General features: G+C 41.3%; 1 protein-coding gene and 1 long non-coding RNA gene across 3 annotated transcripts; both read left to right on the top strand.

Moving 5' to 3' along the window:
• The first annotated feature begins 1,532 nt into the window (after positions 1–1,532).
• On the top strand, positions 1,533–27,337 carry LOC115206477 (galectin-9B). Of its 2 annotated transcripts, XM_029773515.1 has the most exons (8): positions 1,533–1,858; positions 21,284–21,372; positions 22,215–22,422; positions 22,986–23,105; positions 23,191–23,454; positions 25,331–25,419; positions 25,728–25,884; positions 26,131–27,337. In XM_029773515.1, exons 1-8 carry the CDS (start codon positions 1,823–1,825, stop codon positions 26,275–26,277), a joined length of 1,110 nt encoding a protein of 369 aa, XP_029629375.1. In that variant the 5' UTR covers positions 1,533–1,822; the 3' UTR covers positions 26,278–27,337. The 2 variants fall into 2 exon arrangements, with proteins under 2 accessions (XP_029629375.1, XP_029629377.1); XM_029773517.1 differs by lacking the exon at positions 23,191–23,454.
• Positions 2,601–3,941, top strand: LOC115206478 (uncharacterized). The gene is made up of 2 exons (XR_003880803.1): positions 2,601–3,275; positions 3,497–3,941. It is a non-coding gene; the product is annotated as an uncharacterized LOC115206478 (long non-coding RNA).
• Positions 27,338–27,564: the final 227 nt, after the last annotated feature.

Genomic DNA, 27,564 nt, shown 5'->3' with positions numbered 1-27,564 from the left:
TCAATTATCTGGCAACAGCTCTGGTGGGCCTTCCTGCAGTCAGCATGCCAATTGCACACTCCCTCAAAACTTGAGACATCTGTTGCACTGTGTTATGTGACAAAACTACACATTTTAGAGTGGCTTTTTTTATTGTCCCCAGCAAAAAATGCACCTGTGTAATGATCATGTGGTTTAATCAGCTTCTTGATATGCCACGCCTGTCCGGTGGATGGATTATCTTGGCAAAGGAGAAATGCTCACTAACAAATTTGTGCACAAAGTTTGAGAGAAATAAGCTTTTTTTGCATATGGAACATTTCTGGGATATTTTATTTCAGCTCATGAAACATGGGACCAACGTTTATATTTTTGTTCAGTGTAAATAGAAATTTGGGGATGTTCTGCTAGAGATATCATCTGCAAGTCATATTCCCTTGGTTTGAAGATTTTGCAACACCAGTGATAATGATTTGTAACGTCAATTTTAGGGCATGACCTATGACATTGTTAACCTGTGGAGTATGCAACATTTTATCAGGACACTGGTGTTTGTACACACTTAAGGTGGCCACACTGACAGTAAACAAGCAACTTTAGCTTCAAATGGTGTTAAGTTTTTGTCCTTTCCCCAAAGGAAAAAGCTGACATAAAAAATATGATATGGTAGAAGACCATGTTTTAAAAGGTATCTTACTGCTTGACTAGAGCAAAAGCCTCCACCCTCACTGGCTCTCCCAGCCAGAGTAAGGGTGTACTGTAACCTCTAACTTGGATGTGGGGCCCCTTAGTCATCATCCTGTTTGGAAATTGATCATGTGGTTCCCAGTCATTGAAAGCACTCGTGCTGCATTCGTATCCAAGTGGGAAGTGGGAAATGACCACATACGACTGGGAAAAAGGCAAACTCATCTATCAGCTCCCAGTTCTCCGACATGGTGGCCTCTGACGTCACATACTAAGGAAATGACCTCGATAACAGCATTTTCGGCAGTTAAATGCAACAACAAAACATTATTTATAAAAATCAATCTATGAATATGGGTTTTGATCACTATCATTTGTTTGCAAGCATGATAGCTGTATTTTTTGCTTTTGGTTTACCCAGCTTGTTGGCCATTAGCCAATCAGCGTTTCTCAACTAGTTCAAAGCATTTGAATGCATCCGACTAGTATTTATGACTGCACAACTGGTAAATTCCACCTCCCAATTGGTTACAAAAGCAGCATAAAAACAAACACCATTGTTCTGTACCCCTGCCTTCCTCAGTAGGCTAAAGAACAGTTGTAACCTACAGTTAGTTTTCTCGGTTTGAGGTGGCAATAGGGCAATTAATTAGGATATGGAATAAGAAATTATTTGAAATGAAAAAGGTTCCATTTGGGTTCTATTTTCCATGGTGATGTTAGCATGCATGTGTATGTGCATGGAGACAAACTGACCTTTACACACAGCAAACTTTGTCCAACTTTTGCTCATCTTCCCGACAACATCACCTGACTGTGAGTGATTGCTGGTTAATGATTAAAAAAAGCATAAGAATATATCGGCGCACATCGTCTCTTGACTAGTCTATGTGTAGGACTACCAAGTAAGGTAAGTCCGATAACGCACAACTTGCACCATATATACATGTATTCAACAGATGTATTCCTTAGATTAAAACCCCTAAATGTAACGAGGCATTGTAAACTAGGCCGCATTGTTACTTACTTCCTCCTCCGCCCCCTTCAACGCATGAAAAAACTAAACTAAACATCTCTGAAATTCTATCATCACCGAGAGGAGAGCTTTGAGCAACTGAGAAGAAAGACGCTTCAACTGACAGTGAGATTTGGAGAAATGGCATTTTATAACCAAGAACCTTTTCATAATCCGGTATGTTTATTATAAGCATTTATGTGATTTGTTGTGTATTTAAAATGTAGATGTGCTTAATGTTTAACTTTGAGAGTTGGGCGTGTGGATACGGTCACATCTGGTAATCATAATGGGCTCCCTCCGCTCAGTAATATACATTATTCAGCCAGTTTTAGTCTGACTTGTTCCGTTAACAGATGTAATGCTAAAATCAATAGATGCATAACTAGACATTCATAGTATCAATTCATGCTATTGTGCAAATGTAATATTTATGTTATTAGGCGACATTGAATGTCTCGCGTATACCGTTATGTAGACTTACGCCTATTTATTTGTATTTATTATGGATCCCCATTAGCGGCTGCCAAAGCAGCAGCTACTCTTCCTGGGGTTCAGCAAAATTTAAGGCAGTTTATACAATTTAAAACGTTCACAACACACTGTGAACGATATTCGCCTGTAGTCTTCCATCAGCAGCAGCTAGGGACCGTCAACATAGTGACTAATCATCATTTTAGAATTTCAATAGCTATTTAACCATTATTCCTAAAACTTTCAAAACGGGTTCTAGCTAACCCGATGTCATAGACACACATTGCACACATTTATTTTCTGTCAATTTACATCTCGCACTATTTTAAATTATTTATTTACATTTTTGAATTTCAATAGCTCCTTGGTCATGTGACCTAATGACTTCAAACAAGGTTCAGAATGTCCACTGTCTACCCTTCTATATTGCACACCCTTTAGTTTGTCCATTTTCATCTCACAAGATTTTACATAAATTTTTAAAAATTTCAAATTTCAAAAGCTCCTTGGTCATGTGACCTAGGGACTTCAAACAGGTTTCAGAATGTCCACTCTGTAGGCCTACACATTGTACACCCTTTAGTTTGTCCATTTTCATCTCACACGTTTTTACATGAATTTTTCTAAATGTAAAATTTCAATAGCTCCTGACATGGTGCAGAATGTACCCTTCTATATTGCACACTCTTGTTTATGTACTGTAAAATCACGCGGTGTAACGTACATTTTTCATAGTTTTACATTTCAATAGCTCCTTGGTCATGTCAATTACACACAGTGTAAGTGGATATACAGTGTAAGTGGATATACACCCATATTGCATAACCTCTAGTTATGTCTCTTCTATATTGTTGTACATTAATGTTAGTTTGACAATTAGGAGGTTCAGTCCAGTGTTGTGTTTACCCTTTTCTTTAATATTTATCTATAATAATTGGTAGTACTAAGTACTTGTTTTCCCTGTTTTTTATTTTTTCACAGTATTTAACAGCACTACACAATAGGAGAGGGACAGATAATATCTCCTTTCATCGTTAATATCAACCATAAAGGAAAAGGGCAAAGTACAAGAGTCATGCTATTAATTGTCCAAAGCAGGGATGAAGAGTGAGCTAGTGAGGTAGGCTGCAGTGGGTTTGCTGGTCAATACATATACTGAACATGTAACCACAGTAATGGTGGCCAGTAAATCAATGAATACAAATTGAATATTGACAAATTAAACAGAAATTGTAGACCTTTAATCTTTTCCAACATGTCAACAGACACTTAACTTCAATTAAGTATGAAACATTTCACAGTGTTAACTTTCTCTTTATTCCTGGTTGATGTACATTTCAGAGCCTCTTCAGTGTGGATGGAGTATAGCATACATTTTCAACAACAAAGACTGCACTTCCAGTTCTTTACTCTGTTGAACTCTATTGTCTTCATTCCTAGTTACAGCACATGGAACCAACGTTGGCATGCAAAACATTCAATCTAAAACAAAACAAAGCTTAACACATTATAAATAATATCAAATATCAATGCAGTATGACGAATGACGAATTAGCTATCCATTGTGTTATATCATAAATTGTCTTACACGCAGTCACTGTTGTCAAAAGATTATAAACATGTTAAATAAAGTTACTAACCCAGTCAGTCTTTGGGCCACATCCAGGTTCTTTATCAGTGGCACAAATGAAGCAGTTGTTGGCTTTGTTGAACTCTGAAATCATAGGCATGATCTGAACATATGGCTGTCTGACACAATTACATGAAAATAAAGAATTTACATTTATTTACATTTAATTAAACGTCATTACATACCAGACATTTTTAGTATATCCTCAGCCATTTCTTTTCGCAGTTGCTCCATGTGTTTTTGAAGGTTCCATATCAATTTGGGAGGGATGTTGGGGAAGTTCTGTGCAACTTCCTTGGCCATCTACACCAAAACATAAAATAGAGTTTTTGACCTAAATGTCACATAACAGCTAACGGCTAACCATTCATTATTGAAAATATAACTATCAAACCTGCATTACAAAGACCCCACAGCTGAAGGTGTCCTGCTGCATGGTGGGAGTTATTTCCCTTCCTTTCCACTTTATGTCCACCCAGTCGTCTTTTCCATGGCAGGATCTTCTCATTTTGAAGTATTCTCTTTTTTATGCAAACATAATGGAATTATAATTAGTTATAGGCAAATACACAAGCCAAATGTGTATGCTGTTTTCCTTATCACTATAATCTAGTAGTAATTTAGTAAGAGGTAATTTCCTTTATGCACCATTCTACACACAGCCTAAATTATAGGCACTGAACCATTTATAGGACAATAATAAAAGTAGCATATAGGATCCAACCGTATCACAGAGTGAATAAATGTAGAGCGTTTGTAGACTAAGAAAAAATATTAAGGGACAGTTTCATACAGAAGGGACGTCGCGTGCGCCATCCGTATGGTTAGTGAGAAAGTCCATGTTGCAAATGTACCCTCCCTTACTAGACGTCCGACCACGTCCGATAAATCCGCGGACGGCGTCGGGCCGATCGCGGGGGCCGGATCTTCCAGGAAGTCATCGAACGGAGTCTCTCGGACCTTCGGTTTCCGTTTAATTAAATTTTCAAATTTTGGTCATTTTCTTGCAGTCCCGGATTATTCCACGAGAGGGCGTATGGAATCATATTGCAAATGTAACATATATCACCAAATGCGACACGGCTTTTTCTCCTAAACCGAAGACAATTCGAAGACGAAACTCGGTCTGCGTGGGTTTGGCATAATGGGCAGTTGGCCCCGAACAGGATGGAGTCGAGGCCTCGACGCTTTTCGAGTTAAGGCTATTTTTCTGGGATTGAAAGTCAAACAGGAAAATAGAGTGCTGATTTGACCACTTCACATCAAACTACATGAGCCTACGGTGTCAGGAGAAAAGGAACCATGCATTTACCAATGTTCATTTCAGAGAAATTGTACAATGACACATTGGTGATATTCAACAACAAGAGGTTTTTTTTTCAAAAAAGTTACATATCCAGTTGCAGCGTGTTCAGATGAGTCCGTTAAGGCAGGTTTCGGAGCTCTGCGAGATTTCTGTGATTTTCTGTGATTTTCTGAAACAACACACACTTGTTCAACCCTCTGTAAATAAGTCAGTTCTTAACAGAAACACTTAAAACTCAATATTCTATAAGAGCCTAACGTTCAGATTCCTGTGTCAACCAGAAATGCCTTAAAATGGTGTCATAGGGGCTGCTTTGAAGGGTTAAAAAGGTCAGATCTTTCCACAACTTCATATGTGTGACTAGGCAACCCTCATGAACTGTAAATCAGTCATTTATCCCATCAGATGTCAAAGAAAAGCTCTCTCAAACACACACACAGCAAGGACGGAGTGACACAGAGCGGTGCTTAAAGACACAAAGAGCCTGCAATGGCATTACCATTATCTCTAGGCTGAGACGAGTTCAATGAGACGCCCCGCTTGACCGTAGCTTGCTCGGTATGAGCGCAGCGACCGTGAGAAAACTAGGCCCAAAATGAGGCCTGCACCAATATGTCAAGTGCTTATGGGTGACAGTGAGAGAACCATTAGGGTTAGAAGCACAATTCAACCTCAGGAGCGTTCCTGAGGTCCTCCCGATCTGTGCAAGCCTAACCTTGACCCTGTGGCATTAACCCTTCACAGTGAAAAGAAGGTGTTTAGATCAAACTGTGTGCAATGACTTCTCTCCCCATAGGAATACATTGACAATTCTCCTAAATTCAACCTGAAGTCTATGTGGGTTATGAATGCCTTATGAACCTGTCTTCTATAACAATCCATCAGGCTACTGTGAGGTCTACCTGTGTCGATTCTAAGGTTCCTGGAGCAACCGGAAAATGTTAAAATCACCCTAGAGCTATTGTCATATAAGCAACCTGCAGATAGTGAAAATCACGCAACTCAACCATCTGTCATTCAGTCAATTCTTAAGGTAGAGACTTCATATTCAGGATTCTGTTTATGTCTACCCCAAAGACAACGTGTGTGAAGCAAGAGCTTCCTGTGACAACCGGAAGTTGTTAAAAACAGCCAAGAGCTATTGTCATATGGTCAACCGGCATATAGTGAAAATCACGCAACTCAACCATCTGTTATTCAGTCAATTCTTAAGGTAGAGACTTCATATTCAGGATTCTGTTTATGTCTAACCCAAAGACAACATGTGTTGAGTAAGAGCTTCCTGTGACAACCGGAAGTTGTTAAAAACAGCAAAGAGCTATTGTCATATGGTCAACCAGCATATAGTGAAAATCACGCAACTCAACCCTATGTCATCCAGCCAATTCTTTAGGTAGAGACTTCATATTGAGGATTCTGTATATGCCTACCCCAAAGACAACGTGTGTCTATTCTTTTTGCAAAAAAAACAAAAACACACACACACAATTTGGCCATAGGGACATAGTGTGGGGCTTAGAGTCTTATACCGCCTTCAATAGTTACTTTTGTTGAAACGATTCAAGAACCGTCAGACCTAGAGCTCCGAAATTTTAGAAACCTGTTCTAGAGCTCAAGTCGATAGTGCACGGTGATTTATGGGGCTCTAGAAGGTTCTCTGACCGAGAAACCACCTCGTACATTTGCAATATTTTCAATTCATTTTCAATATCACGGACATGGCGACATTTAGAAATGTCCCAGAGTCGCAAGACTAGGTGCATTGAAACCGCCTCGGCCCGTAGAGACGGACCCCAATGTCTCTGTCCGATAGCTCATTCAGGGACCCCGTAGTAACGCCCTGAAAAAGTGGATTTTCAGCACCAATTAAGGCCATTGCTTGGGCACCAAATGACCTATCGAGCCGAAACTTAGGATTCGGGGTCGCCTCACATAGGCCTACACATAATGTCAGAACTGGACCCGCAGCTATAACGTAACTATGTGTTTTAGGTTTTTTTATGGTTAAAATTGAAAGCACTGTGAATTATGGGCCTTCTCTGACATATGTGATAGTTGGCTTCTATACGAGTTGGAAAAAGTGGATTTGGTGTCAGATGCTATCAGTTTGGTGTCAGAATGACAACTAATTGACTGATGGACGCTGACTGCTGGGTGACGAGCAATGGAGATTAACCACAGTCACTGCCCGGCCATCCCGAGTTCATCGGGCCAGTCAATTATGCATTTCTGCAGTATTTTTGAGCATGCCTAAATTTGTGATGCTAAATGCCCATTAAATCATATTGCAAACGTAACGCGCTATATTGCAAACGTAACGTGCGTTTGCAATATGATTCAACAGCAGAAAATATCACCAAAGTTGACATGATGAAATCAACACAATGAGCGACAGAGAGGAACCACAGTCACTGCCCGGCCATCCCCAGTTCATCAGGCCAGTCAATTATGCATTTCTGCAGTATTTTTGAGCATGCCACATTTGTGATACTAAATGCCCATTAAATCATATTGCAAACGTAACGCGCTATATTGCAAACGTAACGTGCGTTTGCAATATGACTCAACAGCAAAAATATCACCAAAGTTGACATGATGAAATCAACACAATGAGCGATAGAGAGGAACCACAGTCACTGCCCGGCCATCCCCAGTTCATCGGGACAGTCAATTTTGCATATCTTTAGTGTTTTTGAGCATGCCAAATTCGTGATGTTGAGGCCCATTGAATCATATTGTAAATGCGCATCAGTGCACATGGTGACCCGAAATGGGTTACCAGGAGTAATTTTTTAGAAGGGTTTTAAATGCCTTTAGAGGGTGCAAGGGGTGCACGGTTGGGTAGGGAGCACCTTCCATCAGTGCCCATCCAGTATGGGGCGCCCCTAGTCATTTTGGACATTTTTCAAAAAAATTGCTAAAAAACGACAATCCCACTTCTCTCATGTCACCATCAAGCCATTGAGAGGAACCACAGTCACTGCCCGGCCATCCCCAGTTCATCGGGACAGTCAATTTTGCATATCTTTAGTGTTTTTGAGCATGCCAAATTCGTGATGTTGAGGCCCATTGAATCATATTGCAAATGCGCATCAGTGCACATGGTGACCCGAAATGGGTTACCAGGAGTAATTTTTTAGAATGGTTTTAAATGCCTTTAGAGGGTGCAAGGGGTGCACGGTTGGGTAGGGAGCACCTTCCATCAGTGCCCATCCAGTATGGGGCGCCCCTAGTCATTTTGGACATTTTTCAAAAAAAATTGCTAAAAAACAACAATCCCACTTCTCTCATGTCACCATCAAGCCATGGAGAGGAACCACAGTCACTGCCCGGCCATCACCAGTTCATCGGGACAGTTAATTTTGCATTTCTGCAGTGTTTTTAAGCATGCCAAATTCGTGATGTTGAGGCCCATTGAATCATATTGCAAATGCGCATCAGTGCACATGGTGACCCGAAATGGGTTACCAGGAGTAATTTTTTAGAATGGTTTTAAATGCCTTTAGGGTGGTGCAAGGGGTGCACGGTTGGGTAGTGAGCACCTTCCATCAGTGCCCATCCAGTATGGGGCGCACCTAGTCATTTTGGACATTTTTCAAAAAAATTGCTAAAAAACGACAATCCCACTTCTCTCATGTCACCATCAAGCCATGGAGAGGAACCACAGTCACTGCCCGGCCATCACCAGTTCATCGGGACAGTCAATTATGCATTTCTGCAGTGGTTTTGAGCATGCCAAAGTTGTGATGCTAAATGCCCATTGCATCATATTGCAAACGTAACACGCAATATTGCAAATGTAACGCGCATTTGCAACATGATTCAACAGAAAAAAATATCACCAAAGTTGACATGATGAAATCAACACAACGAGCGATCGAGAGGAACCACAGTCACTGCACGGCCATCCCCAGTTCATCGGGACAGTCAATTATGCATTTCTGCAGTGGTTTTGAGCATGCCACATTTGTGATGCTAAATGCCCATTGAATCATATTGCAAACGTAACATGGAATATTGCAAATGTAACGCGCATTTGCAACATGATTCAACAGCAAAAAACATCACCAAAGTTGACATGATGAAATCAACACAACGAGCGATGGAGAGGAACCACAGTCACTGCACGGCCATCCCCAGTTCATCGGGACAGTCAATTATGCATTTCTGCAGTGGTTTTGAGCATGCCACATTTGTGATGCTAAATGCCCATTGAATCATATTGCAAACGTAACATGGAATATTGCAAATGTAACGCGCATTTGCAACATGATTCAACAGCAAAAAACATCACCAAAGTTGACATGATGAAATCAACACAACGAGCGATGGAGAGGAACCACAGTCACTGCACGGCCATCCCCAGTTCATCGGGACAGTCAATTATGCATTTCTGCAGTGGTTTTGAGCATGCCAAAGTTGTGATGCTAAATGCCAATTGAATCATATTGCAAATGCGCATCCGTGTATTTGCAATATGATTCAACAGCAAAAAATGTCACCAAAGGTGACATGATGAAATCAACACAACGAGCGATGGAGAGGAACCAGGAGCGTTCCTGAGGTCCTCCCGATCTGTGCAAGCCAACCTTGACCCTGTGGCATTAACCCTTCACAGTGAAAAGAAGGTGTTTAGATCAAACTGTGTGCAATGACTTCTCTCCCCATAGGAACACATAGACTATTCTCCAAAATTCAACCTGAAGCCTATGTGGGTTATGAATGCCTTATGAACCTGTCTTCTACAACAATCCATCAGGCTACTGTGAGGTCTACCTGTGTCGATTCTAAGGTTCCTGTGACAACTGGAAGTGGTTAAAAACACCCAAGAGCTATTGTCATATTAAGTGCGCATAGTGAAAATCACGCAACTCAACCATCTGTTACTCAGTCAATTCTTAAGGTAGAGACTTCTTATTCAGGATTCTGTTTATGTCTACCCCAAAGACAACGTGTGTGAAGCAACAGCTTCCTGTGACAACCGGAAGTGGTTAAAAACACCCAAGAGCTATTGTCATATTGCCACCTGCAGATAGTGAAAATCACGCAACTCAACCATCTGTTACTCAGTCAATTTTTAAGGTAGAGACTTCTTATTCAGGATTCTGTTTATATGTACCCCAAAGACAACGTGTGTGAAGCAAGAGCTTCCTGTGACAACCGGAAGTGGTTAAAATCACCCAAGAGCCATTGTCATATTACGTGCGCATAGTGAAAATCACGCAACTCAACCATCTGTTACTCAGTCAATTCTTAAGGTAGAGACTTCTTATTCAGGATTCTGTTTATATGTACCCCAAGGACAACGTGTGTGAAGCAATAGCTTCCTGTGACAACGGGAAGTGGTTAAAACAGCCTAGAGCTATTGTCATATGGTCAACCTGCATATAGTGAAAATCACGCAACTCAACCATCTGTTTCTCAGTCAATTCTTAAGGTAGAGACTTCTTATTCAGGATTCTGTTTATGTCTACCCCAAAGACAACGTGTGTGAAGCAACAGCTTCCTGTGACAACCGGAAGTGGTTAAAAACACCCAAGAGCTATTGTCATATTGCCACCTGCAGATAGTGAAAATCACGCAACTCAACCATCTGTTACTCAGTCAATTCTTAAGGTAGAGACTTCTTATTCAGGATTCTGTTTCTGTCTACCCCAACGACAACGTGTGTGAAGCAAGAGCTTCCTGTGACAACCGGAAGTGGTTAAAATCACCCAAGAGCCATTGTCATATTACGTGCGCATAGTGAAAATCACGCAACTCAACCATCTGTTACTCAGTCAATTCTTAAGGTAGAGACTTCTTATTCAGGATTCTGTTTATATGTACCCCAAGGACAACGTGTGTGAAGCAAGAGCTTCCTGTGACAACCGGAAGTGGTTAAAATCACCCAAGAGCCATTGTCATATTACGTGCGCATAGTGAAAATCACGCAACTCAACCATCTGTTACTCAGTCAATTCTTAAGGTAGAGACTTCTTATTCAGGATTCTGTTTATATGTACCCCAAGGACAACGTGTGTGAAGCAATAGCTTCCTGTGACAACGGGAAGTGGTTAAAACAGCCTAGAGCTATTGTCATATGGTCAACCTGCATATAGTGAAAATCACGCAACTCAACCATCTGTTTCTCAGTCAATTCTTAAGGTAGAGACTTCTTATTCAGGATTCTGTTTATGTCTACCCCAAAGACAACGTGTGTGAAGCAACAGCTTCCTGTGACAACCGGAAGTGGTTAAAAACACCCAAGAGCTATTGTCATATTGCCACCTGCAGATAGTGAAAATCACGCAACTCAACCATCTGTTACTCAGTCAATTCTTAAGGTAGAGACTTCTTATTCAGGATTCTGTTTCTGTCTACCCCAAAGACAACGTGTGTGAAGCAAGAGCTTCCTGTGACAACCGGAAGTGGTTAAAAACACCCAAGAGCTATTGTCATATTGCCACCTGCAGATAGTGAAAATCACGCAACTCAACCATCTTTTACTCAGTCAATTCTTAAGGTAGAGACTTCTTATTCAGGATTCTGTTTATGTCTACCCCAAAGACAACGTGTGTGAAGTAAGAGCTTCCTGTGACAACCGGAAGTTGTTAAAAACAGCCAAGAGCTATTGTCATATGGTCAACCTGCATATAGTGAAAATCACGCAACTCAACCATCTGTTACTCAGTCAATTCTTAAGGTAGAGACTTCTTATTCAGGATTCTGTTTATGTCTACCCCAAAGACAACGTGTGTTGAGTAAGAACTTCCTGTGACAACGGGAAGTGGTTAAAACAGCCTAGAGCCATTGTCATTTGGTCAACCTGCATATAGTGAAAATCACGCAACTCAACCATCTGTTACTCAGTCAATTCTTAAGGTAGAGACTTCTTATTCATGATTCTGTTTATGTGTACCCCAAAGACAACGTGTGTGAAGCAAGAGCTTCCTGTGACAACCGGAAGTGGTTAAAATCACCCAAGTGCTATTGTCATATTACGTGCGCATAGTGAAAATCACGCAACTCAACCATCTGTTACTCAGTCAATTCTTAAGGTAGAGACTTCTTATTCAGGATTCTGTTTATATGTACCCCAAGGACAACGTGTGTGAAGCAATAGCTTCCTGTGACAACGGGAAGTGGTTAAAACAGCCTAGAGCTATTGTCATATGGTCAACCTGCATATAGTGAAAATCACGCAACTCAACCATCTGTTTCTCAGTCAATTCTTAAGGTAGAGACTTCTTATTCAGGATTCTGTTTATGTCTACCCCAAAGACAACGTGTGTGAAGCAACAGCTTCCTGTGACAACCGGAAGTGGTTAAAAACACCCAAGAGCTATTGTCATATTGCCACCTGCAGATAGTGAAAATCACGCAACTCAACCATCTGTTACTCAGTCAATTCTTAAGGTAGAGACTTCTTATTCAGGATTCTGTTTCTGTCTACCCCAAAGACAACGTGTGTGAAGCAAGAGCTTCCTGTGACAACCGGAAGTGGTTAAAAACACCCAAGAGCTATTGTCATATTGCCACCTGCAGATAGTGAAAATCACGCAACTCAACCATCTTTTACTCAGTCAATTCTTAAGGTAGAGACTTCTTATTCAGGATTCTGTTTATATGTACCCCAAGGACAACGTGTGTGAAGCAATAGCTTCCTGTGACAACGGGAAGTGGTTAAAACAGCCTAGAGCTATTGTCATATGGTCAACCTGCATATAGTGAAAATCACGCAACTCAACCATCTGTTTCTCAGTCAATTCTTAAGGTAGAGACTTCTTATTCAGGATTCTGTTTATGTCTACCCCAAAGACAACGTGTGTGAAGCAACAGCTTCCTGTGACAACCGGAAGTGGTTAAAAACACCCAAGAGCTATTGTCATATTGCCACCTGCAGATAGTGAAAATCACGCAACTCAACCATCTGTTACTCAGTCAATTCTTAAGGTAGAGACTTCTTATTCAGGATTCTGTTTCTGTCTACCCCAAAGACAACGTGTGTGAAGCAAGAGCTTCCTGTGACAACCGGAAGTGGTTAAAAACACCCAAGAGCTATTGTCATATTGCCACCTGCAGATAGTGAAAATCACGCAACTCAACCATCTTTTACTCAGTCAATTCTTAAGGTAGAGACTTCTTATTCAGGATTCTGTTTATGTCTACCCCAAAGACAACGTGTGTGAAGTAAGAGCTTCCTGTGACAACCGGAAGTTGTTAAAAACAGCCAAGAGCTATTGTCATATGGTCAACCTGCATATAGTGAAAATCACGCAACTCAACCATCTGTTACTCAGTCAATTCTTAAGGTAGAGACTTCTTATTCAGGATTCTGTTTATGTCTACCCCAAAGACAACGTGTGTTGAGTAAGAACTTCCTGTGACAACGGGAAGTGGTTAAAACAGCCTAGAGCCATTGTCATTTGGTCAACCTGCATATAGTGAAAATCACGCAACTCAACCATCTGTTACTCAGTCAATTCTTAAGGTAGAGACTTCTTATTCATGATTCTGTTTATGTGTACCCCAAAGACAACGTGTGTGAAGCAAGAGCTTCCTGTGACAACCGGAAGTGGTTAAAATCACCCAAGTGCTATTGTCATATTACGTGCGCATAGTGAAAATCACGCAACTCAACCATCTGTTACTCAGTCAATTCTTAAGGTAGAGACTTCTTATTCAGGATTCTGTTTATATGTACCCCAAGGACAACGTGTGTGAAGCAATAGCTTCCTGTGACAACGGGAAGTGGTTAAAACAGCCTAGAGCTATTGTCATATGGTCAACCTGCATATAGTGAAAATCACGCAACTCAACCATCTGTTTCTCAGTCAATTCTTAAGGTAGAGACTTCTTATTCAGGATTCTGTTTATGTCTACCCCAAAGACAACGTGTGTGAAGCAACAGCTTCCTGTGACAACCGGAAGTGGTTAAAAACACCCAAGAGCTATTGTCATATTGCCACCTGCAGATAGTGAAAATCACGCAACTCAACCATCTGTTACTCAGTCAATTCTTAAGGTAGAGACTTCTTATTCAGGATTCTGTTTCTGTCTACCCCAAAGACAACGTGTGTGAAGCAAGAGCTTCCTGTGACAACCGGAAGTGGTTAAAAACACCCAAGAGCTATTGTCATATTGCCACCTGCAGATAGTGAAAATCACGCAACTCAACCATCTTTTACTCAGTCAATTCTTAAGGTAGAGACTTCTTATTCAGGATTCTGTTTATGTCTACCCCAAAGACAACGTGTGTGAAGTAAGAGCTTCCTGTGACAACCGGAAGTTGTTAAAAACAGCCAAGAGCTATTGTCATATGGTCAACCTGCATATAGTGAAAATCACGCAACTCAACCATCTGTTACTCAGTCAATTCTTAAGGTAGAGACTTCTTATTCAGGATTCTGTTTATGTCTACCCCAAAGACAACGTGTGTTGAGTAAGAACTTCCTGTGACAACGGGAAGTGGTTAAAACAGCCTAGAGCCATTGTCATTTGGTCAACCTGCATATAGTGAAAATCACGCAACTCAACCATCTGTTACTCAGTCAATTCTTAAGGTAGAGACTTCTTATTCATGATTCTGTTTATGTGTACCCCAAAGACAACGTGTGTGAAGCAAGAGCTTCCTGTGACAACCGGAAGTGGTTAAAATCACCCAAGTGCTATTGTCATATTACGTGCGCATAGTGAAAATCATGCAACTCAACCATCTGTTTCTCAGTCAATTCTTAAGGTAGAGACTTCTTATTCAGGATTCCGTTTATGTCTACCCCAAAGACAACGTGTGTGAAGCAAGAGCTTCCTGTGACAACCGGAAGTGGTTAAAATCACTCAAGAGCTATTGTCATATTACGTGCGCATAGTGAAAATCACGCAACTCAACCATCTGTTTCTCAGTCAATTCTTAAGGTAGAGACTTCTTATTCAGGATTCTGTTTATGTCTACCCCAAAGACAACGTGTGTTGAGTAAGAACTTCCTGTGACAACGGGAAGTGGTTAAAACAGCCTAGAGCTATTGTCATATGGACAACCTGCATATAGTGAAAATCACGCAACTCAACCATCTGTTACTCAGTCAATTCTTAAGGTAGAGACTTCTTATTCAGGATTCTGTTTATGTCTACCCCAAAGACAACGTGTGTGAAGCAACAGCTTCCTGTGACAACCGGAAGTGGTTAAAAACACCCAAGAGCTATTGTCATATTGCCACCTGCAGATAGTGAAAATCACGCAACTCAACCATCTGTTTCTCAGTCAATTCTTAAGGTAGAGACTTCTTATTCAGGATTCTGTTTATGTCTACCCCAAAGACAACGTGTGTTGAGTAAGAACTTCCTGTGACAACGGGAAGTGGTTAAAACAGCCTAGAGCTATTGTCATATGGACAACCTGCATATAGTGAAAATCACGCAACTCAACCATCTGTTACTCAGTCAATTCTTAAGGTAGAGACTTCTTATTCAGGATTCCGTTTATGTCTACCCCAAAGACAACGTGTGTGAAGCAAGAGCTTCCTGTGACAACCGGAAGTGGTTAAAATCACCCAAGAGCTATTGTCATATTACGTGCGCATAGTGAAAATCACGCAACTCAACCGTCTGTTTCTCAGTCAATTCTTAAGGTAGAGACTTCTTATTCAGGATTCCGTTTATGTCTACCCCAAAGACAACGTGTGTGAAGCAAGAGCTTCCTGTGACAACCGGAAGTGGTTAAAATCACCCAAGAGCTATTGTCATATTACGTGCGCATAGTGAAAATCACGCAACTCAACCGTCTGTTTCTCAGTCAATTCTTAAGGTAGAGACTTCTTATTCAGGATTCCGTTTATGTCTACCCCAAAGACAACGTGTGTGAAGCAAGAGCTTCCTGTGACAACCGGAAGTGGTTAAAATCACCCAAGAGCTATTGTCATATTACGTGCGCATAGTGAAAATCACACAACTCAACCATCTGTTTCTCAGTCAATTCTTAAGGTAGAGACTTCTTATTCAGGATTCCGTTTATGTCTACCCCAAAGACAACGTGTGTGAAGCAAGAGCTTCCTGTGACAACCGGAAGTGGTTTAAAATAGCCTAGAGCTATTGTCATATTGCCACCTGCAGATAGTGAAAATCACGCAACTCAACCATCTGTTTCTCAGTCAATTCTTAAGGTAGAGACTTCTTATTCAGGATTCTGTTTCTGTCTACCCCAACGACAACGTGTGTGAAGCAAGAGCTTCCTGTGACAACCGGAAGTGGTTAAAAACACCCAAGAGCTATTGTCATATTACGTGCGCATAGTGAAAATCATGCAACTCAACCATCTGTTTCTCAGTCAATTCTTAAGGTAGAGACTTCTTATTCAGGATTCTGTTTATTTCTACCCCAAAGACAACGTGTGTGAAGCAACAGCTTCCTGTGACAACCGGAAGTGGTTAAAAACACCCAAGAGCTATTGTCATATTGCCACCTGCAGATAGTGAAAATCACGCAACTCAACCATCTGTTTCTCAGTCAATTCTTAAGGTAGAGACTTCATATTCAGGATTCTGTATATGCCTACCCCAAAGACAACGTGTGTCTATTCTTTTTGCAAAAAAAACAAAAACACACACACAATTTGGCCATAGGTACATAGTATGGGGCTTAGAGGCTTATACCGCCTTCAATAGTTACTTTCGTTCAAACGATTCAAGAACCGTCAGACCTAGAGCTCCGAAATTTTAGAAACCTGTTCTAGAGCTCAAGTCGATAGTGCACGGTGATTTATGGGGCTCTAGAAGGTTCTCTGACCGAGAAACCGCCTCGTACATTTGCAATATTTTCAATTCATTTTGAATATCACGGACATGGCGACATGTAGAAATGTCCCAGAGTCGCAAGACTAGGTGCATTGAAACCGCCTCGGCCCATAGAGACGGACCCCAATGTCTCTGTCCGATAGCTCATTCAGGGGCCCCGTAGTAACGCCCTGAAAAAGTGGATTTTCAGCACCAATTAGGCCATTGCTCGGGCACCGAATGACCTATCGAGCCGAAACTTGGGATTCGGGGTCGCCTCACATAGGCCTACACATAATGTCAGAGCTGGACCCGCAGCTATAACGTAACTATGTGTTTTAGGTTTTTTTATGGTTAAAATTGAAAGCACTGTGAATTATGGGCCTTCTCTGACATATGTGATAGTTGGCTTCTATACGAGTTGGAAAAAGTGGATTTGGTGTCAGATGCTATCAGTTTGGTGTCAAAATGACATCTAATTGACTGATGGACGCTGACTGCTGGGTGACGAGCAATGGAGAGGAACCACAGTCACTGCCCGGCCATCCCGAGTTCATCGAGCCAGTCAATAATGCATTTCTGCAGTATTTTTGAGCATGCCTAAATTTGTGATGCTAAATGCCCATTGAATCATATTGCAAACGTAACGCGCAATATTGCAAATGTAACGCGCATTTGCAAGATGATTCAACAGCAAAAAATATCACCAAAGTTGACATGATGAAATCAACACAACGAGCGATGGAGAGGAACCACAGTCACTGCACGGCCATCCCGAGATCATCGGGCCAGTCAATTATGCATTCTGAGCATGTCAAATTCGTTAAAAATGTTAAAAGCAACAGAGTCCCACTTCTCCCTCATCATACATGACAAGTAGACCATCTGCGTTGATTGATGGCTCAACATAGGGATATATATCATTTGGGCAGTATAAATGCCATTTGGAACATGGTTCACTGACTTTTGGGTTTGGAAACCGACTTCCTATGATCGTACATGGCAAACGGACAAACATACTGATTTGGCACATTCAATACTTTCATACATGTATAATTGACAAAAAAAGAATTGGACATTTAATTTGCACATTTCTAATGGCATTTGGCAAAAAATATAAATATGTGACTTTTGACTTCCTATGAAATCATATTCCAAATGCACAAATCATATGCCTTATGCACAAGCAAATATGTCACTTTTGACTTCCTATGAAATCATATTCCAAATGCACAAAACATATTCCAAATGCCTTATGCACAAGCAAAAACAACCCAAAAAATTATGTCAATAAAATATGTCAAAAGTATGTCCATACAGCTCTTATACATGTGTAATTGACATAAAAATCAAAAAAAATTCGAAAAACGGTCCAGAAACCACTTTTTTAGGGTTGAAAAGTTTTCAAAAAATATGTCATTTTTTCAAAATTTGACACTTGGGACTTGAATTGTGTTACATTTGCAATATGAAAATTCACTGCGGAGAGCTCTAGCTATCTTTTGGATATTTGCTGTAATTTGGCACTTGCAATACTTCCACAAGTGACAAAAAAAAGCATTGGATATGTCATTTTGCAAAAAAAATGAAAAAAAAAATGTCACTTTTTTCCTATGAAATCATATTCAAAATGCACAAATCATATGCCTTGCGCACAAGCAAAAGCAACCCAAAAAACGACATCAATAAAAAACGTCAGAAGCATGTTCATACAGCTCTTATACATGTGTAATTGACATAACAATCGAAAAAATTTCGAAAAACGGTCCAGAAACCACTTTTTTACAAGATACTACGTTTTCAAAAAAAATATCATTTTATCAAAATCTGAGACTTGGGTAAGAATTGGGTATCATTTGCTGTATGAAAAACCAAGGTGGAGCACGCTCGCCATCTAAAGGAAATTTGGGGTGTTACAATTGGCAATTGCCATCGGAAAATTGCCATATGATTGGCCCGGAGATGGGCCGATTTGGGTGGTTATTTCAATCGTGTGTATGATTCGTGCTATGCCAATATGTTGCCATGTTATTTTGTCCAAATCAGGGGGGTAATCCCTTACATCAGTACGTGCTTAAAGAAAGTCATATCACAAAGATCACAGATGAAAGTGCCCACCAACTCTATGACAATAGAGAATGAATTGTAAGCACCAAAGTGTGTTTGTCAAAATATCTGAAAATGTCAGTTGTTGAACATAATACTTCTATTTGCAATAGCGTAACAGTATAGCTTCCGTCCCTCTCCTCAACCTGGGCTTGAACCAGGGACCCTCTGCGCACATCAACAACTGACACCCCATGAAACATCGTTACCCATCGCGCCACAAAAGCCGCGGCCCTTGCTGTGCAAGGGGAACAACTACTTAAGGTCGCAGAGCGAGTGACGTCACCGATTGAAACGATATTAGTGCGCACCACCGCTAACTAGCTAGCCATTTCACATCGGTTACACTCACCCCCCATTTGACCTCCTCCTTTTTCCACAGCAACCACTGATCCGGGTCAACAGCATCAATGTAACAGTATAGCTTCCGTCCCTCTCCTCGCCCCAACCCGGGCTCGAACCAGGGACCCTCTGCGCACATCAACAACTGACACCCCACGAAGCAACGTTACCCATCGCGCCACAAAAGCCATGGACCTTGCAACGCAAGGGGAAACCCTACTTCAAGTCTCAGAGCGAGTGACGTCACTGATTGAAATGCTATTAGCGCGCACCACCGCTAACTAACTAGCCATTTCACATCGGTTACAGTAGCACGTCCGGTGAATAGGTCAGGGTTCCAGCAGGTCTGGGACAACAGGTCTGGCACAGGTAGCACGTCCGGTGAACAGGTCAGGGTTCCATAGCTGCAGGCAGAACAGTTGGAACTGGAGCAGCAGCACGGCCAGGTGAACTGGGGACAGCAAGGAGTCATCAAGCCAGGTAGTCCCGAGGCATGGTCCTAGGGCTCAGGTCCTCCGAGAGAGAGAAAGAAAGAAGGAGAAAGAGAGAATTAGAGAGAGCATATTTAAATTCACACAGTACACCGGAAAAGACAAGAGAAATACTCCAGATGTGACAGACTGACCCTAGCCCCCCGACACATAAATTACTGCAGCATAAATACTGGAGGCTGAGACAGGAGGGGTCAGGAGACACTGTGGCCCCATCCTATGAAACCCCCGGACAGGGCCAAACAGGTAGGATATAACCCCATCCACTTTGCCAAAGCACAGCCTCTACACCACTGGAGGGATATCTCCAACCACCAACATACCATCCCGGGACAAGGCCGAGTATATTCCACAAAGATCTTCGCCACGGCACAGCCCAAGGGGGGGCACCATCCCAGACAGGAAGACCACGTCAGTGACTCAACCCACTCAAGTGACGCACCCCTCCCAGGGACGGCATGGAAGAACACCAGTAAGCCAGTGACTCAGCCCCCGTAATGGGGTAGAGGCAGAGAATCCCAGTGGAAAGAGGGGAAACCGGCCAGGCAGAGACAGCAAGGGCGGTTCGTTGCTCCAGCCTTTCCGTTCACCTTCACACCCCTGGACCAGACTACACTTACTCATAGGACCTACTGAAGAGATATGTCTTCAGTAAAGACTTAAAGGTTGAGACTGAGTCTGCGTCTCTCACATGGGTAGGCAGACTATTCCATAAAAATGGAGCTCTATAGGAGAAAGCCCTGCCTCCAGCTGTTTGCTTAGAAATTCTAGGAACAATTAGGAGGCCCGCGTCTTTTGACCGTAGCGTACGTGTAGGTATGTACGGCAGGACCAAATCGGAAAGATGGGTAGGAGCAAGCCCATGTAATGCTTTGTAGGTTAGCAGTAAAACCTTGAAATCAGCCCTTGCCTTAACAAACTTCTTCCATTTTAAGAAAGATGGCCACTGTGTTCTTGGGGACCTTCAATACTGCAGAAATGTTTTGGGACCCTTCCCCAGATCTGCGCCTCGGCACAATCCTGTCTCTGAGCTCTACGGACAATTCCTTCGACCTCATGGCTTGGCTTTTGCTCTGACATGCACTGTCAACTGTCGGAACTTATATAGACAGTTGTGTGCCATTCCAAATCATGTTCAATCAATTGAATTTGCCACAGGTGGACTTGTAGAAACACATCTCAATGGAAATAGGATGCACCTGAGCTTCATTTCGAGTCTCATAGCAAAGGGTCTGAACACTTATGTAAATAAGGTATTTCTGTTGTGTATTTTTAATACATTTGCAAGCATTTCTAAAAACCTGTTTTCACTTATTCATTATGGGGTGATGTGTGAGAGTGACGAGGAAAACATTTAATTTAATCAATTTTAGAATAAGGCTGTAACGTAACAAAATGTGGAAAAAGAAAAGGGGCCTGGATACACTGTAATAGCTCTTTTAATTGATCTATTCTTATTTTATTCAGTTTATCATCAATGATTCTGTTTAATATCTGTCGCAGAGACTCCCTTTCACCGGCACTATCCAAGGTGGGCTGCAGGAGGGGAAGACGATCACTATTACTGGGAGACTTCACCATGGGGCAGACAGGTGGGTCACCACTCACCGATATAAACTTTGTTAACACATTTCCTCATTCTTTGTCTTCCAGAGATTCAGGGGTTGCGTTCCAGTCCAGATTATGCATACTACAGATTTTCTGTGCAGATTTAAAACTTGTTTGGAGAACTGTTTAAAACGATCAGAACCTTTTTTCAATTTTCACCTAAAATGACATACCCAATCTAACTGCTCAGGACCTGAAGCAAGGATATGCATATTCTTGATACCATTTGAAAGGAAACACTTTGAAGATTGTGGAAATGTGCAATTAATGTAGGAGAATATAACACATTAGATCTGGTAAAAGATAATACAAAGACAAAAAACAGGCATTTTCTCTTTTTTGGTTCCATCATCTTTGAAAAGCAAGAGAAAGGCCAATAAATAACTTAGGAATCTAGGCTCAATTTTAGATTTTGGACACTAGATGGCAGCAGTGTATGCGCAAAGTTTTAGACTGATCCAATGAACCATTGTATTGTTGTTCAAAATAATGTACCAAGTCTGCCCAAATGTGCTTAATTGGTCAATTGATACATTTAAGTACATAACTGTGCACTCTCCTCAAACAATAGCATGGTATTTTTAAACTGTAATAGCTACTGTAAATTGGACAGTGCAGTCAGATGAACAAGAATTTAAGCTTTCTGCCCATATAAGACATGTCTATGTCCTGGGAAATGTTCTTGTTACTTACAACGTCATGCTAATCACATTAGCACACGTTAGCTCAACCGTCACGCAGGGGGACACCGATCCCGTAGAGGTTAACATCTCCGGATCCACTTATTTATTTATTTTCTCTCTCACTCGCTCTCGCTCGCTCTCAGGTTCCATGTGAATTTGCAGTGTGGTTCTAGGGCAGGGGCGGACATTGCCCTTCACTTCAACCCACGATATGACAGTCACCCTGGATATGTGGTGGCCAACACCTTGCAGCAGTCCAGATGGGGGACAGAGGAGCGGAAACAGCATTCCCCCTTTCAGCATGGCTCTGGCTTCAGCCTCGTGATCACCGTCCAGAGGGACGGCTTCCAGGTCACCCAAACCCTCCCATACTATAGTATATGGAGTATAGAGATGTAGGCTCTTAATTTAAGACAAAATAATCCTGCAGCAACAAGAAATGTGAATTATTATGTGGATTATAATTAATTGGGTTGATAATTTTTTCGTGAGGACAAATCAAGTCTGACATTTTTAAAAGGGAAATTACAAACTTTAGAATTCTTTTTAAACCTTGAATACACTAAAGGTTTGCTTTTCCTCCTAAGATCCTACAACTGTACATTCCGACTACACAATAACCTTTTCCGTCTGTTTGTGTGAATGATTGTAAAAGATTATGCTTACAGAGCCCCCCCTTGATTTTAATGAAGTCAGTGACTCATGATCTAACATGGTGCTTCACTCTTGTTTTCTTGAAATTGTATGTTATTCTATCTTTATTCTCTTTTTATCTATTTTACAGTGTGACTCAATTTATGCTAGTCTGTTAAGGAGTTAAAATAGATTTCAATTCATGGGTTAACTTGGAATACTCACTGTCCTCAGGTCCATAATGACTCTGCTCATGGTCGTTCTCTGTTCTCTGCCTTCAGTTGAATGCGAATGGGAAACATTTCATGACCTTTAAGCACCGTATTCCGTTTGACGCAGTGGACACCATCTCAGTCGAGGGAAAAGTGGAGGTGACCTCCATCGCCTTCCAGAACCCTGCAGTGAGTAGTACCTAACACATTAATTAGATGTACAGAGAATTTGAAGGTAATTCAACTGATTTTAAAGGGATTTCATCTCTTTTAGCCCACCTTTCCTGCACAGCCAGGATTCCCTTCTTATCCGGGATTTCCGGCGCAACCGGGATTTCCGGCGCAACCGGGATTCCCTTCTCACCCAGGATTCCCCTCTCACCCGGGATTTCCAGCGCAACCGGGATTTCCCGCGCAACCGGGATTTCCCGCTCAACCGGGATTCCCCGCTCAACCGGGATTCCCCGCTCAACCGGGATTCCCCGCTCAACCGGGATTTCCCGCGCAACCGGGATTTCCCGCGCAACCAGGATGTCCAGTAAGTTAACTTCTTACATGTAGGGGTTCCGCTAGCGGAACGCCTCGTCAATATCCACTGGATGAACTTGGCGCGAAATACAAAAACCAAAAATATGCAATAATTTCTATTTTTCAAACATACAACTATTTTACATCATTTTAAAGACAAGACTCTCGTTAATCTAACCACATTGTCCGATTTCAAAAAGGCTTTACAGCGAAAGCAAAACATTACATTATGTTAGGAGAGTACATAGCCAAAAACAATCACACAGCCATTTTCCAAGCAAGCATATATGTCACAAAAACCCATAACACAGCTAAATGAAGCACTAACCTTTGATGATCTCCATCAGATGACACTCCTAGGACATTATGTTATACAATACATGCATGTTTTGTTCAATCAAGTTCATATTTATATCCAAAAACAAACTTCCGGTGAATTTACTAAATTACTCATGATAAACGTTGACAAAATACATAACAATTATTTTAAGAATTATAGATGCAGAACTCCTTTATGCAATCGCTATGTCAGATTTTAAAATACCTTTTCGGCGAAAGCACATTTTGCAATATTCTGAGTACATAGCTCAGCCATCACGGCTAGCTATTTTGACACCCGCCAACTTCGGGGCACACTAAACTCAGAATTAGTATTAGAAAAATTGTATTACCTTTGCTGATCTTTGTCAGAATGCACTCCCAGGACTGCTACTTCCACAATAAATTTTGTTTTTGTTCCAAATAATCCATAGTTATGTCCAAATACCTCCGTTTTGTTCGTGCGTTCAGGTCACTATCCAAAGGGTGACGTGCGAGCGCATTTCAAGACAAAAAAATTCAAAATGTTCCTTTACCGTGGTTAGAAGCTTGTCAAACGCTGTTTAAAATAAATTTTTATGGTATTTTTCTCGTAAAATAGCGATAATATTCCAACCGGACAATAGTGTATTCATTCAAAGAGGAAAAGAAAAAACAGCATGGTCGCAGGACCGCGCATATCCAATCTCTTAGTCACCAGGCAGACCACTGACAAACTGAGCTACCATACTCTGCCCAGAGACAGGAGACGCCTCACTCCGCTTTCTGAAGGCTTTAGAGAGCCAATGGAAGCCTTAGAAAGTGCTATGTAACAGCACAGATATTGTAGTTTCGAAAGGGACTAGAAAGAAGAACTACATTTCGCAGACAGGCCACTTCCTGCTTGGAATCTTCTCAGGTTTTTGCCTGCCATATGAGTTCTGTTATACTCACAGACACCATTCAAACAGTTTTTAGAAACTTCAGAGTGTTTTCTATCCAAATCTACTAATAATATGCATATTCTCATTTCTGGGCAAGAGTAGTAACCAGTTTAAATCGGGTACGTTTTTTCATCTGGCCGTGAAAATACTGCCCCATATCCCAGACAGGTTAATCTGAATCAATAATGATAATTTATTGGTCAAACACTATTGGATTCATAATTTTTTGGGGGCAGATCTGTAATTTGTATTCCTTTCATTGTCTTTCAGTCTCTATATGTTGGTTTTATGTTCAGTACTACTGATATTGCCTGTGATGAGGAATTTTAAGATCACTAAAGTTCATATTTAGTTTAGAGTGATCTACTTCCTCATTCAGTACAGTGACTGTATCGTTATGTGAGTATAACCCCTGTCATTGTCTTTAGGCAGGTTTCTACAGTAAACATACAGTAACCTGTTTACAGGAAAGTGTAGTACATTAATCAACATGCTGTCAAGATCCCTCTCTCCTGTTGCTCCTCACAGGCTCCTCCTCCATATGTCCAGCCACCATTCTTTGTAAATGACCTTCTACTTACTGTATCACATCAATGTCTGTTGGTCATAATGAGTGATTTATTCAAATCTTACATTTTCATCCAGGCTGTTCCATACAAGAACATGATCAATGGTGGACTCCACCCTGGACGCACCATCAACATCCAGGGAGTGGTTAACCCCAATGCCAATAGGTCTGATCCTGTCTTATTGTCTTTACTGTAAAGGGGAACCACAGTGAGACATTCACTTCCCCTGGAGTTATAGGCACAATTATACTATGATTTTATATATTTTAATGTTGTTCCCCTTAGAAAAAAAAGTATACAAGAACTTTAGCAATTCTAGTTCACCACATTTGCATGGTATTGAAAGTGTGTCAATGACCCCTTGGCTTAGAAAGAGGTAGGCTTACAAAACATCCTGGAGGGTGCAACTATAGCAGTTCTCCTGTCATGGTTTCTCACCAACACTGATCTTAACCTTTTCTCCTTGCCTATAGGTTTAATGTTAACCTACTCTGCAACTCTGAGATTGTGCTGCACTACAACCCCCGATTTGACGAGACCCTAGTGGTACGCAACAGCAAGCTGAAGGACCAGTGGGGAAAGGAGGAGCGCTCTGGTGGAATGCCCTTCCACAGGGGCCAAGCCTTCACGGTAACTACCCACCATGAACACGAAGCTGCGTGTATACGTTCTTCGTTTCAAAGATGAATCATTATTTTTTGTTTCAGCACCAAGCATGCCACTCAAGCCCTTTCCTGATACAGAGTTCCTTGATGGTTTAGTCACCCAGACTCTGGCATGATGCTCATTAGAGAGATTATCACTTTAAAGATTCCGGACTGTTTCTCTCTCTATATCAGAGACTGAGTAGTAATAAGGCTAGTTTTGTATTTTCAGCTGTTTATTTCCTGTGAGGCTCAGTGCTACAAGATAGTGGTCAACGGGAATCAGACGAGCACCTACAAACACCGCCACACCCTCCTCCAGCAGGTCAACGTCCTGGAGGTGGATGGAGACCTCAGTTTGACCTCCGTGATGATTTAGGGCTGTGGGTCACAACTCTGACTCAGCCACTTGTTTAATTTTGTGTAACCTCTGACCCAAACCACCACATATTTTTTCGATCTGTTCTTGCCGCAGTAAAAATGACATTCACTTTGTTTCCTTACTGCTAGCAGTGCCTGTTAGACAACCCCATTTGCACATGTATTATTAGTGAGTGCTGTGCCATCGACTTCAAGGATGAGAAATGTGTTCCTGTTTGTTATAAATCGAGGTAGAAAGCCATTAGAAATCACATTGTGTGATAGAATGCCAGACCTGACGTTATCTCTCATGAGAAGTACCCTGAGGACAATGCCTAGTAATTCCATATGTAGCCTAGTTCATCACCAGTGGTCTCTACTCTTTTTTACAACATTAAGTTACAGTATATACAGTATTAAGTGTGACAATATGTTGCGTGACAATATGTATGTGTTTAGACAGCAGTGATTTGCTGACATGGCTACGCTAGTTGTCATAGTAACAATGGGTGTGTGCACCGTGGTGTAGGCTGATTGGTGGTGCTCGTGCTTCCTATCACTCAGAAGTTAAGGTGACAACAATGCCTGCCATGGACTTTTCCCAGTTGCTTTGAATGTTCAAAATCATAGTGTTAGAACATTTTAAAATCCTCAGAGGATAAGATTATCCAGCTTTCAAAACAAGTCCTTTTTGGCTAGCTACATCAGTCAAGCTAACTAGGTAGCCGTTTTGCTTTCTACCATATTCACTAATTTGTTTGTAAAAAATTAACAACTAGTTCCACATGTTCTTGTCAAACTGTCAACAGAGTAGCTAGACAGCAACAATATATGCCAAATAACAGTCTAAAATCCACTTGAGGGCAAATAAATCAGATTTGATTATTCAGACACAGGTTGCATGGCCAGGAATCAGATTGTATGTGGCTTGAAATATCTGATTCCATGTGCTTTTTGGCTGTTCACACTGCAGGAAAAAGAACCTGATTCGAATCGAATATGCAAAAAGAAAGGATTTGAGTCACTTCAAACTGCCTATATGAACAAGGCTTAAATGAAAATAAAAAATGTTTTAAGAACTGTGTTTCAGCTATGTTACTTTCCTAAAACAATAATTGTCTACCTCATGGTTCAGCTGTCAGAGATTTGAGTACTAAATGTATCAGGGTAATTGCATGCATAGGCTTACAGGCTTAGGTGTCCACTGTATGATATGAATATTTGATATTGTATATATATTATATAAAGGAAGAGAAGCTTAGGCCTAATCCCAGAGAGAAAGAGATATGTGGATTGCATGTTACAA

Source organism: Salmo trutta, chromosome 13, assembly GCF_901001165.1.
Source record: "Salmo trutta chromosome 13, fSalTru1.1, whole genome shotgun sequence".
NCBI classification, from domain to species: domain Eukaryota; kingdom Metazoa; phylum Chordata; class Actinopteri; order Salmoniformes; family Salmonidae; genus Salmo; species Salmo trutta.
This window is presented reverse-complemented; position numbering and strand designations above follow the sequence as displayed.